The sequence below is a fragment of the Calonectris borealis genome, chromosome 6, assembly GCF_964195595.1.
Source record: "Calonectris borealis chromosome 6, bCalBor7.hap1.2, whole genome shotgun sequence".
NCBI classification, from domain to species: Eukaryota; Metazoa; Chordata; class Aves; order Procellariiformes; family Procellariidae; genus Calonectris; species Calonectris borealis.
In genome coordinates this window covers 21249780-21263049 of record NC_134317.1, presented here as the reverse complement: position 1 = coordinate 21263049, position 13270 = coordinate 21249780, and the positions used below count along the sequence as shown (strand labels likewise).

The following is a 13270-nucleotide window of genomic DNA, read 5'->3' as shown; positions in this document are numbered from 1 at the left end:
ACAAGTCTATATTTTAGCTTTTCTCTGTCCTTAATTTCTGTGAAACTAAAGATTCCTTCACACTACGAAGTACATTAAACAATTCAAAGTAGAACAGAGTTTTTATCTAAATACCAACAAAGCCACCCAAACAAAAAGCATTAAATGTAAATCCTTTCTCTGAGAACCTGTTTCAACAAAATCTTCTGAAAATCCAGGCCTGGCTCATCTGCAAGCCAAAGTTCTAGACAAATCACAACATGTAATGACTTCGTTAGGCACATGCTCTAGCCCAACACTTACCCTTCTCATTGTGAGAAGTGTGTATTTAAAATGCCAACTCAAGCTTGATTTCAAATATCACACATTGTCCTCTCTTCTGACTGCTCTCTTCTCTAATAATGTCTGCAGTATATTCTCATTTTTTGAGAAAATTCTCACTTCCTTAAAGGCAACGACAAGCTGAATTTACTAAAGCCAGAAGCATTTGTGATGCTTACTCGAAGTCCAATAGTTTGAGTAACTTTATTCACACCGTAGCCTACTGACTTGTAATGTTAGTCGAATAGATAAATTCACAAGAATGAGCCTTTCCACTGCAAGCCATTATAGGCCATACACTGGTAGCTATAAAAATAATACATTATTATAATGCACACTGTTAATTAATTAAATTGTGTTACCTTCTTCTTAAGAACATACAGTTAGACATGACAGCAAAGGTAACAATTTCTACTAATTTTAAATAGTAGTGTAACAATGAAATGTAATCTCTGCTCCAAGATTTTGTGTCCATTCCACACTAATCACTCCACTACTACTTGAGCAAAACAATGTGTGAAAGATGAAAAACAGTAGTAGAAATCAATAGGTGTGCTTCATTTAAAAAAAAAAAAAAGAAAACCAAAACACAGAAACTTTATCACTTTTTGGTAAAATGTAGGTCACTTACCGTTTCCATAGCAACCACTGCTGAACACTGCTCTACAGATGACCACTGCCTATGGCTGCTATCTTTGCTAGCAGGTGATGTACAAATGCAGCCATGCCTCAGTTAAAATAAGAAAGAGCTAAAGAAGTGCTTGGAATTGCCAATCGTTTACTTCCAAACATAACTCCTGCCTTAACATTTTCAAAAGTATCCCCTAATAGCCTTGTGTAGATAAACTACTCTGCTAACCAGTTGGAAACACATAAAAAACTAATTTTCAGTACTAAAAATCTACTTTTTGTCTGCGTCTCAAGCCTGGAGTCTCCAAAATGGAGACAACCAACTTTACAAGAAGTTGCAAATAAGAAAAATATTTATACAGAGCAACCCACTAAACGTCAGTAATGCAGAAGTTCAGAAAGCACTCACATTACGTTAAGCTGTCTTTGACAAGCACGCAGCGAGTTCTGCGATGGTGTATTCAGTACCTTCATTGCAAGTGGGAGTTAATGGGTTGGCATATTATTATTTTGCACGCAAGCACACAGTGAAACCCAGTCATGTAACGAGGCTGGAGCCATGGATAATAACAGCTAAAGCCTCACTCGGGAGGACGTGGTATAGTCTTCAGTCAGTCTGATGGTGAAAATCCCCTTCTCACCACTATTACTCTGGGGCATACATAGTTGATGATGAATTCATTAAAATACAAAAGGCTCCACGTTACAAAAAGACTCTAATTGGCTTTCATAGTGAACTGGGAAATAACATGACAAGTCAGTGCCCTTGACAACTGCCAACTGGTTTTCCCCTTTAGAACAGAGCCATTTCACTATTATCTGAGTTCAGACTAAATCAGCTACTTATCTATTTTTTTACAGGTATTGTGAAAACTCTGAAATATAAGCTTTGAGGTCTGGATGCAACCCACACACCTTAATGTTATTAGTGCTACAAATACATTGTGGTAGGGTAGCATCAGTATTCACATACACAATCAAAACACCAAAAATGCTACATATTTAGTGAACGAAAGAATGACAATCAATAGTGTTGAATAGCATCAATGAAGAATCATGTCCCCTCACTTGCTTTAAAACTCTTGCAAGCTCAAAACCACTGGTAGACGAACGCAAGACACCACAGCAAGATTGCTGGGAAGCCAAACAAACTGTCATGGAATAGAGAAAGTTTGAGCAAGCTGCCTGGTTTCCATCAGAGCTTTAGCAAAAAATCAATCAATCTGTGTAACTCTTTTTACTTCACTGGATTGGCAAATTCCAAAGAAATAACAGTTCGTATATATTCTCCTAACTGGAGCTGCTGAAAATGTCACGACGGTATTTTGGGGGAGATTGATAGTCGGTTTCCTTATATTCCTGTAAGGATCAGGATCTTCAATACACTTCATGCTTGGTGCACACCAGTGGACTGCCCTGAGCACCAGGACATCTCAGCAAACAGCAAGACTATAATACATGTGGGAGATGAAGCTGGTCACAGAGGAAGAAGAAAGCAAGAAGCCAATACAGCCTCCAGAAGACAGAATACTTTTCTTTTTCCCTAATGTTTCAATCAAACTTCTTTAATTTTTTGCTCACAGGTCAGTAATTTCCACGGTTTCACTTCTTCCTACAGTTCTACATTTACTCTATATGCTTGCTGTCTTTTAAGACTGTAAATTATTTGAGGAGATCTGTCTGTATTTTCCGTATGCAGATACAGGCCTTCATCTTAAGCAGGTCCAAGTCTAGGCCCAATAGGGCCAAAAAGCCGTAGTACAATACAAATGACATAATAAAAATCAGAATATAAAACTCTTGATCACTGAAGGCTGGTAATACTGAAAACACAGATAAGAAGAAACAGTTTGCATCCTTTTTGTAAGCATTAGAAAAGTTTCATCATGGAGCACCAAGAAAAGATAAAACTCTTAAGTTCGTCCTTGTTAGTTCTGCTTTGCAAGCACAACTGTTAGTCTATCAAAAAAAAAGAAAAAACAACAAACAAACAAAAAACCCCAAACCAACCACAACCACACCAAAAAACTGAAACCACACAGAAGGCTGTTCCCAGCTCAGGGCTAGAGACTTAAAATCTCTTACAGCATGGTCACAAACAACAGATTTGGAAGCTGTATCAACTGATAGGGAAAAAACCTTTGAGCAGGAACAAGCCACGGGATGGAAGGAACCTCTAAAAAAGACCCACTACCAGTAGAAACGGGGCCTTTATGTCACTGTCCTCCCGGCGTTAACTCCCCGCAGTGGCGCCGACTGGTAAATAACTGCTGCTGTGAGCACAGAGCAGCGTTCAGCGAGGAGAAAACACTACCCAATGGCTCATGTACTGAGGGTGGTACATACTGAAATTAGTTATAAAGGTTACAGCAATGGACAGTAAGACAATATAATTTGTTAAAATCACCAGTTCTAATTTGATTTTAAATTTCAAAACATCTTTAAAGCCATCTTTATACTGGTTTACAGTTTTTTACTACCAGTCTTTAAAATGCAGATATGTACTAAACGTATGAAACAAAACATGGCATGGATAAGAGAGAGGATATTACAAGAGTCTTGCTTTATAAAAGCACATAAAGCAAATTCAAAGGAAGCTACTGAAGGGCCACTGGGACTCTCACTAGGAATAAAACCTAGTGTTAAGACAGAGCAGTCTTGAGAAAGCAAGCATGAAGAAAATTTTTCAGATAAAAATTGAGCTATTGGAAGTTATAAACTGGTAGCAGAAAAATCCATTTTTCCCTCCTTTATGATTTGATTCATCAATGATTTCCCTACAGAAGCTAATGTAACAGTATCAGGCCACCCACAGCTTTCACTGGTATCCAAATGTTGTCATAATGTTTCTTCATGTCTGAAGTGCAGGACAGCTACTTCTAGTACCCAAGACATCTAAGGTTTTTACACTTAGAAACACATTTTAAAATTCTGCTATTATTTGCCAAAGACCATGGAGCAAGCCTTCGCTAAATTAAAGCCCATCTACATCCTAACCTTATGGTTTTCCCAGAAAAGGATGTTGGGTAAGACTAGTTCAAATCCAAACTAGAAGTCAGCTGAAAAGAAGAACTTCTGACAGGATTTTAATGACTTTGGGCTTAGGTACATTCCTCTTTATCAAGAAAGTCACAGTGGTCATGATTTTGTGTTTCTAAAATTGCATGCACATGTCACAGGTGAGAAAAAACAAACTTCACATTCTATGTCTATAAATTAGACTGTAAAGCTATTAAAATTATTTTGCATATTGTAATGGCATCTAAAGACATCAACTGCTATAAAAAGTCTAAAAATAGTGGCTAAGACTCAATCTGGTATACTACTCCAATTGTGAATCTAATTTTTGTTCTGCATCACAAATCAAGGACAAAATCCAACCATCATGTTTAATTTTTAGCAAAACTCACAGACAAGAGCCGATGAGAAAATACAATTTCACACACCGTGTTAGAGTCATTCTGAACTAGGGATCCCAGATTTGCCTGCAAAAGATGATTCCAGACCCGCTGACAGTACATACTGCTGAATACAGACCAAGATTTATACATATGTTCTTAGTGCAAGGTGCTTTTCTCTAACTAATAAACGCAGAAGAGATCTGGAAGTGCTATAGAATCCCAATCAACATTTCCCAGTAATTTTCTAATGTGTTTTTGAAATATGTTCCACACACATCAATGTAGTGAAAGAGGATGAGTCACTTTCACTGACTAAGAATTTGCAAACTGCTGGAGCATTAAATTCCTTTGATCTTGATAAGCTGGCTCATTCTCATTCTGTTCATTAACCCTCCCTCTTTTCCCAGTTATGAGCCAGCCAGTCTGTAGCCCTTTCTGCAAACTGACGTATTTACCAAGTAAAATCTGTTACCGCTGCTTTCTTGCTCTTACTGTAAAACACCCTGATGCTTGTCAAGCTCCTCTTGTCTCAGGGAACCTCCTTCTCTTTTTTCCTTCATACATGACATAGTCAACAAGCCGTCTTCCCACCCTGATCAGCTCTTTATTTGCTCCTCTCTGCATTTCCCCAGTAACCATTGACTGTTAATCCCTGCATTCTGACCCCTCTCTCTGTTCTCTTATAATCAGGCAAGTGATGTTCTTGTTCCTCTCTCTCCTTTTTCTTTTTTTTTTTTGACTCCCACCTGATGAAATTCCATTATTAGTTCCCAAGTTCCATTTTGCTGATGCAAAAATTGCCAAAGAATCTCAGAAAACAACCTGGTGTGTTGCTTTGAGCCATGTCTTGATAAGTACATTTCTTTAAGGGTTAACATGGGAATGTAAATATCTACGTGATTTGAAAAATGAGAATGTCTTAAATTGTACGTATAAATTATCATTAGTTTTCCAGAAAGTTATTCGGCAACTGTAATATTTTCTCATCTGTTCTATCCGAAAAATTAGTGTATGTGCAGTCTGCCACAAACAGGTATCCACATTTGGGCAGGAATTCAATTACAATACTGCTTAGCAAAAAGCATCTTGATATTTTTCACTCTACTCCTTTGATGGAAAAACACCAGACAAAAAAAAAAAAATCTTATAGCACTTTACTCTTTACCAATCAAAAATCACGGTTGTCATAGAAACTGTAAAAACTGAAGTCAGTCATGACATAACAACAGGATAACGTCTGCTGGCTCAGGTTTTCATGCTGGAAATGCTTCAGTGAATTTAATTAGGGAGTCAAGCAGTTCCCCAAATCTAACAAAGAATCTTATAACAACAGGTATGATTACTGTTTTTAATAATTCGGTCAGTCTGGAAAGTAATAGTATTTATTACTCCTTCTACACATTGGCTACGTTAACAGCAGACAGACTCTTCCCAGAACATTCAGTACAAGCCTCCGCTTAAGGGGACTGAATTTCTTTCATTACACATCTGAGATACCCTGGAGGAACTTTTGCTCAGTGTTCTCAGCATTCCCGAGATTCCATTTTTGGCATTTTAAACCGAGGCAAATCACTTTAAAAATCTGTATTGCCATTACTTTCTGTCTCTTACATATGCTGTTCAGAAAAAGAATTATAATCTGCAGGCCTCTGCCCTAATCCAAGGTGATCCAGCTCCATGCCAAACATTATTTCAGGTTCTTTCCCTACGACCTGAAACTCAGTAAAATAAAACTCTACTCTTGACTGATAAAGGCTACATGAGCCTTTCACTCTCCATCTCCCAGAGCCAAATCACAGACCAGCTCCACACACCAGAGTTCTTCCTGCCTTTTACTGGAGCCACTCGACACTTCATAATTACTGTCAGGACTGGCTTCCTGCAACCACGTGCCCTTTAAGCAGAGATCATCCTGAAAAGAAAATAAAACATAACAAAGGAATATTGTTGGGCTGGCCTCACTGTGGGTGAGCAAACTGAGTAGCTTAACCATGAATAATATGAAAAGCAGCAATGTGAATATGGAAGTATTCACATCTTTTTTTTAAAAAAAAAAAAAAGGAAAAAAAAAAAAAAGATGTCAGAAGCCCTGAATTGAGTTTTATGGAGAAATTTAAGCAACTTTTTCTGGTTTTCAGCTAGTTTTACTCTGTAGCTTTAATTTATTCTTTCAAATAAGTAGGTACAGATGTTTTGAATAGAGAGCAAGCAGGTACTGGTGTTCCCTATACTTTCCTAGAATTATCTTAAATATAAAACTGTTTTATCATGATTGTATCTAGCAGTTTCCAGACCTGTTAAACAACTTCACTGACCCCCCGCCTTCACCTTGCTTAAGAATTATATTTAATGGCAGGGGTGAGCATAGTTGGTCTGTTGTGTGCTTCAGCAATCCACAGAAGGTTAACTGACATAAATTGGAGACACTTTCCAGTTGCACCTGAGATAAAGTTTGGGCCAGCACAAATTCACCTGGCAACTTCCCTAACCATGAGTTTAGAAAAAAGTTCTGGTTTAAACCAAAGTGAAATCCTGATTCCAGTGAAATGATTAGCAAACAATCCATGAGTGAAACAGTAAACTTTCTTCAAGGAATAAAGAACCAACCACAAATCACAAATCACCTCTCCTTAACAAGAATGGCATGAATTAATTTGCTTCCTGCATATATCATGCAGGCTTCTTACTAGAAAACAAGTGCCTGATTCACACAAATCCCTAAACCTTAGGGGGAGAAAGACAGATATCTTTAGTTACCACGATTAGGACCCTAGTCAGCAGTACATATAAAACCCTGTAACTTCTCACTCTTCAGTTCTGTGGCATTCTGGCACAGAACATTTTACATTTAAAATATCACTCAACGTTTCTGTATGCCATTACCACATTCACTGCACTTGTGCATATGTATGTACACAAGCACATATATATGCTTTTTCGAATTACATATATATACACATATATAGTTACACTTTTTTCAAGCTATAAATATATGCACACATGTGTACGCATGCACACAGACCTATCCCTTTCTTTATTTATTAAAAAAGGCACATTCATTTCCATGGATGCCACTGAGGAAATGAAAAGCAATATAATGTTAGTGTAATCATTTAACTGATTTGGATATGCCTAACTTTTATTTTTGAATAAAACTTGCTACCACAGGAAAAGAAATATAAAGATTAACATAAAATGTTGAGTATTAATTATTGACAACGGCTTAATCCACATGCAGTTTATAAAATACTGTTATAATATTACATTCCACTATCACAAGAATTACTGTGTACGACAGGGACTACTGGAACTCATGGCATAATAGAGGATTTTTTAGATTGCTGTTGTGTGTCTCAGCAGTCCCTTGGAGAAGCAATGAACCTGCACATGTCTTGATGAAGAAGAGTGAGAAGAATTTATAAGAAACTTTTTAGATTTTTCTAAACAGTAGAGTGGCTTTGGGCACACAGTAGGAGCCCAGACTTCAGGGAACATGTGTACAGAATAAACACATTACTGCATGAAGTGGGCTGAAGAGGAAAGAATTTGACACTGATCTCAGATGAGGCTTATAGCAAACATGTCTTATATATTCTAAAAGCCTGCTGTTATGAGTATAACATACACTAATGAGGATATAGTTGTCTGCAACAGCAAGGCATGTTTTCTTGTTTTGCCCTGTATTCAAACATTACAGAACTCAATCCTGCAACTTTCTCACACAAATAATCTTTATTTGCAAATATTCTTATTGATTTCCATTTTACATCTAGAGATTTTAGACTGTTAATAAATTTGTCATTTGGTTTTTGCAGAAGCTGATAACTATTAGAAAATAACAACAACAACAGAGGACAGGAATCTGAAAACCACTACTACCAGTATCTGATTGAAAAGAAATGAGTTCTGATACAAAATATGCAATTCCAGATCCTCTGAAAAACCTTTAGTAAGTAGTAATCTGTTGCAGTAATCATTCCAATAAACCCATTCTCCCCAGAAAAATATAAAAGTATACTTCCAAAAAACAATGGATGCTAGTAAAATTGGGAAAATAAAACTGTTATATAAGAATTGCCAAATTTTCTTTGAGGTAAGAAACAGGAAAATAGCCAGAAGTTCCTCAGCTAATTTACATCAAGTATTATATTTTCTTGGGCTATAGGTCTGATTCTTCACCACCCTATATAAACAGCATTGTAAAAAGAAGTAGATACGGCTTCTATTTTGACGCTGCTAAATTGTACAAGATTCAACTATGGAGAGCCAAGCTCCTTAAATTCAATCTTTGTTGTTTATTTCTGCTTTACGAAAACACTTGAACTGGTTTATTTATTTTGTGATTTATAAGGTCTGCTGTTGCAGCAGTCAGAGATGGTTTTTTGGTTTTTTTTGTTTGGTTGGTTTTTGGGGGTTCCTGGGGGGTTTTTTGTTTGGTTGGTTGGTTTTTTTTTCTTTTTCTCCACAAAAATCTTACAAAGTACTTACCTAGACTGAGCTGCATTAAAAAAGTACTGCCATTGCCTACAGAAACATGGCAAATAGGTTGTGGCTTTGTCAAGAATGAAACAATGAAACAAAAAAAAAAACAAACCACCAAAAAAAAAACCCAAACAAAAAAAACCCAAACCAAAAAACATATAAAAATAGAAAACAAATGAAAGCTAAGCAAAATAAACGTATCTGCATCATGCCCTGAAGCCTATTCAGTAGACAGGAGCACAGGCAGACTGCCAAGTGGAAGAAATTCCAGGCTGAAAATCCCATCGCTAAATTTGGAGAGTTCAAGTTCAAGAGCCAACAGCAAGAGGCTCAAACACAATCAAAGCAGGATAATAAGTTGGGGGAGAGGGGGACATCTCACATTTACCTGTGTCTCAAATCATCCCAGTCTTTCTTCTTCCCACTAGCACTCTGAATTCAGAAAGAAGCATACAGAAAACCTGGGCTTTTCAAAACCACCCAGTACTGGCTGCCAGCTGCACTCACAGAGGCAAGGCAGCAGAACCGGAAATATCAAATCAGAACATGGGATCTACACACACATTTGGCAGTGGAAAGTGGCAAATAGATCCTAGAGCTAGAGGAGACTTGAGTTAGTAAATTGATGAAGCAAAACACAGTTCCCTACAGACTTATCAGAACAGGTCTAAAAGCAGTCTAGTCGAGGTTTCACAGCACTGTACAAACTGCTTTTGGACACGTTTGCTGCTACCACTCTCTGCTTACCAGTGAAGCCGGTTCTGGAACAAGAACAAGCAGTGCTACTTCAGCTCTCTCTCAATCCTGATGCACACAAACCATAAAACCACAAAATAATTCAGGTTGGAAAGGACTTCAGTAGGTCTCTAGTCCAACCTCCTGCTCAAAGCAATGTCTGCTAAGGTATCAGACCAGGCAGCTCACAGCTTTAGCCAGTCAGGTCTTGAGCACCTGCAAGGACAGAAGACTACACAGCCTCTCTGGGCAACCTGTTCCAGTGCCTGGCTGTCCTCATGGTGAAAAGTCTCTCCTTACATTAAGTCGGAACATCTCCCATTTCAATATACATCGATTGTCTCTCACCCTCCCATCACAGACCACTGGGATGACCCTGCCTACATTCTGCGTAAGCTCCTCATAGGTACTGCATGGCTTCTACCAGATGCCCTCACTGCCTTCCCTTCTCGAGGCTGAACAATGTCAGGTCCCTCAGCCTCTCCTCACAGGGCGAATGCTCCAGCCCCCTCATGGCCTTGGTGACCCTCTGCTGAACTTGCTCCGCTTTATCAATGTCTTTCTTGCAGTGGGGGAGCCAAACCTGGACACAATGTTCCAGGTACAGTCTAATGAGTGCTGAGCTGAGGGGGATAGTCCCTTCCCTTGCTCTGCTAGCTGTGCTTCTGTTCATGCAGCCCAGGAGGCTGTCGCCCTTCTTGGCTGCCAGGGCAGACTGCTGGCTCACCGTCACCTTGCTGCCTGTCCGCCAAGACCCCCAGCGCCTTTTCTGCAGAGCTGCTCCCCAGCCAGTCAGCTCCCAGCCTGTGTCATTGCAAGGGACTCTTCCTTCCCAGGCACACAACTCTGCACTTGTCTTTGCCGAATTTTCTGTGTCTCCTGTTAGCCCATTCCTCCAGCCTGCCTCGGTCCCTCTGAATGGTGGCTTTTCCCTTAAGGGCATCAACTATTCCCCTCAATGTGGTCCTCTGCAAGTCACTCTGTCACTTCCTTCAGGTGATTGATAAAGATGTTAAGCAGGACAGGTTTCAGGACAGTCTCCTGTGGTGCCCCCGCGAGGTAGAGTACAACCCCTTCACCACCACCCTCAGCCGAACACCCAAGTCCTCAGTGTGCTTTTGAAAAGTCCACTCAAAGAGAAGACAGTGCAGAAGCGTCCTTTACCCAGAGGAGCTTTTCTCCGTTTCAGATAAGGAACTACAGTAAACCTACTGCCAGCAATAATTCACAAATAGCTCTAGCCTAGCTTTGTTAGACAGACAATTTAAAAAAAAAAATAAAAAATGGAGACACCCTTCTAGCTGCTACATATGAATTGTCAGATAAAGTCCAGATCACTTACTGCTACTCCTTTACACACACGGTTTACTGCAGATATGAGGCTTTATGTAGATTCCACAAATTATGTAAGTTTAGTAACTGATTACCTCAACCTGAGAAATCAAAAGAAAAATATGCTGTAAATTAACTATTCATGTTCAGTTGGTTGGAACAAGAAAAGGATTTCTGTTCTTCAGGTGTCTCATGAAGACATCAAATACGAATCTAACATCTTCTCAGGGAGAATGAGACATTTCTTCCTCTGTTTACTCCTGTAACGCATGGAAGAAAAGGACTGAGGGCTGTGTGGTTGCATTGGCTTAGGTGGCAGGATGAATGATAGAGGGATCAGCTATTCTGTCGCAGATCGTGCAGGCTACTCTCAACTCTGAACAGATAGGGTCAAGCAGAAGCACTGGCCTTCAAGCTTTGTTACTGCCAATTTTTCCTCTTCCCCCAAATCACCACCTAAAATGGAAGATGTTCTCCTATATACTTAAAACATTTCACACTATCTATATGTAAATGATATAGTATAAAAGTGGAGTTTCTTCAAACTCACTCTGACATACAAATTTTTACATAAACAACTACCAGAGGAAATAGTTCTTTTTCAAAAAAAAGAAGTACTTCCTGACAGTGTCGACATTTAAATGTAATAAAACAGAAAAATGCTTCAAAATAAATGCAGAGAGCCTACACTGTATTTCTCCCAAGTAAAATGAACCTTGCTTAGCTTACATAAAAAGGAGTATCATGCCTTACACACCACTTTAGTACTTACGAGTAAAACGATTAGAAGTGGATGGATGGACATTACTTCCACTGTCGGCACTTTCACTGCTAGAGATGTCATCATCTGATTCCCACACACAGGAACAAGGTGAGGAGCCATCAACATCTTCAAACTTCCTCTTTAAAATTCCACTCATCACTGCAACGCTGTCACATGCACCTGTAACAGGAACAGAGGCAATGAGGCACTGAAACACCTGCCTGCTGTCCAGGTCTTCAAATTCATTTATCATGGAGGAATTCATATATCAATCAGGTACTACTACCTGTAGCTAAATGGCTCCTTACCAAGAGTTTTAAACAACTTTTCCAGGAAGGAGTCAAAAATACTTATCATCAGTATATTCATCATCTCACTGATTTTCTTACGGGCAGTCTTTTCTTCTTAAGACAGAAGGTAAGTGCTACCTGTATTCTACCAGTGCAGACAAAATTCTATAACCTACCTCGCACATTTAAAAAAAAAAATTTCAGTTATGCAGCAAATTTGGGCCAAGAATGAAGTATGTATAATCCAATATAATTCAGTAGAAATGCGCCTTTATACAACACTTACAAAACTTACTTGGCACCAAGAAACATTACATGACAAAAATCAGTATTCACTAATATAGTTCAGAAAGAAAGTGTTCTCTCTTTTAATTTATTTTAAAGGTCTGATTTATGTAATACTCAGTACTATCAAATGCCCACATTCTCAATCAGATTTGAGAGCATGAGATACTTAGCATCTTTTCAGGCCAGGCCCTGCAAACACAGTTCTGGCTCATTTTGTCATTTTAATTTATGCAAAAGTTTCTTGCAGAGCTTTTGTGAAATTCAGATATGAATACTGGCACACATGTAGACTATTTCCATTCACACAAGTATCAAGGGACTGAATCTATCCTTATGAACTTGGCTTCTTAATAACACTGCCCAACAAAGCCAGAAGTCATGTTGAACTTTCCTTACTGTTTCCCTTTCATAGATAACAGTGGATCTTATCTCCATTTATGGAATACCAAGCAGAAAAAGATCAAAATATTTTTAAAGCAATTCCTAGATCATTTTAATGCATCGGATAGGCTGAAACAATTTTTTCCTCTATCTTTAATTAAAAAGAGATCTTAAAGTTTACTGTCACCGTCGTTACTGATTACATCCTACTGAAGACTGAAAATTAATTCTAAGATCTTAATTTAAAAGTTACAGATAATATCTACTTTCTGACTACGCTAATCAGTGGAACGTTGCTGTAAATAGCTGGGGAAAAAAGACTGCTGTTTGATGCTTGCAAGCTTATAGTATCAAAAATTCTCATTCTTCTGAATGCCACTTGCCTTCAGCTTGTTAAGCTGCCAATTCAATTCATTCTATAACAAAGCTGATTTCCCCCAGTAAGTTTCATTCTACCTTTATGGATGTGTCTAATTTAGAGAAAAGATTTCAGCATAGATGTGGAATCACGATATAATACTAAGAACAGATGCTGCATAGGGTGATCTTCAGCACTGAACTTGTTTGTATGCAGAGCACACTAAAAATTAAATAACGAATATATTAGATTTTAATACTGTCAGTCACACAAACAGCTTTAAATGCATATGCCTGTCACGATGTTCTCA

At 38.4% G+C, this 13270-nt stretch overlaps 1 protein-coding gene across 3 annotated transcripts in view; it reads right to left on the bottom strand.

Annotated features, from left to right (window-relative positions):
* The window catches only part of CSRNP3 (cysteine and serine rich nuclear protein 3), a 102582-nt gene that overhangs the window by 58541 nt on the left and 30771 nt on the right, over nt 1-13270 (bottom strand). For 2 of the 3 annotated variants that reach the window (XM_075153103.1, XM_075153101.1), the window contains exon 2: nt 11653-11823. The exons of the other annotated variant lie outside the window; for it this stretch is intronic. In XM_075153103.1, coding sequence (XP_075009204.1) covers nt 11653-11800 — 148 coding nt within the window. In that variant the 5' untranslated portion in view covers nt 11801-11823. The remainder of the gene's footprint in view (nt 1-11652; nt 11824-13270) is intronic. 3 annotated transcript variants of the gene reach the window in all.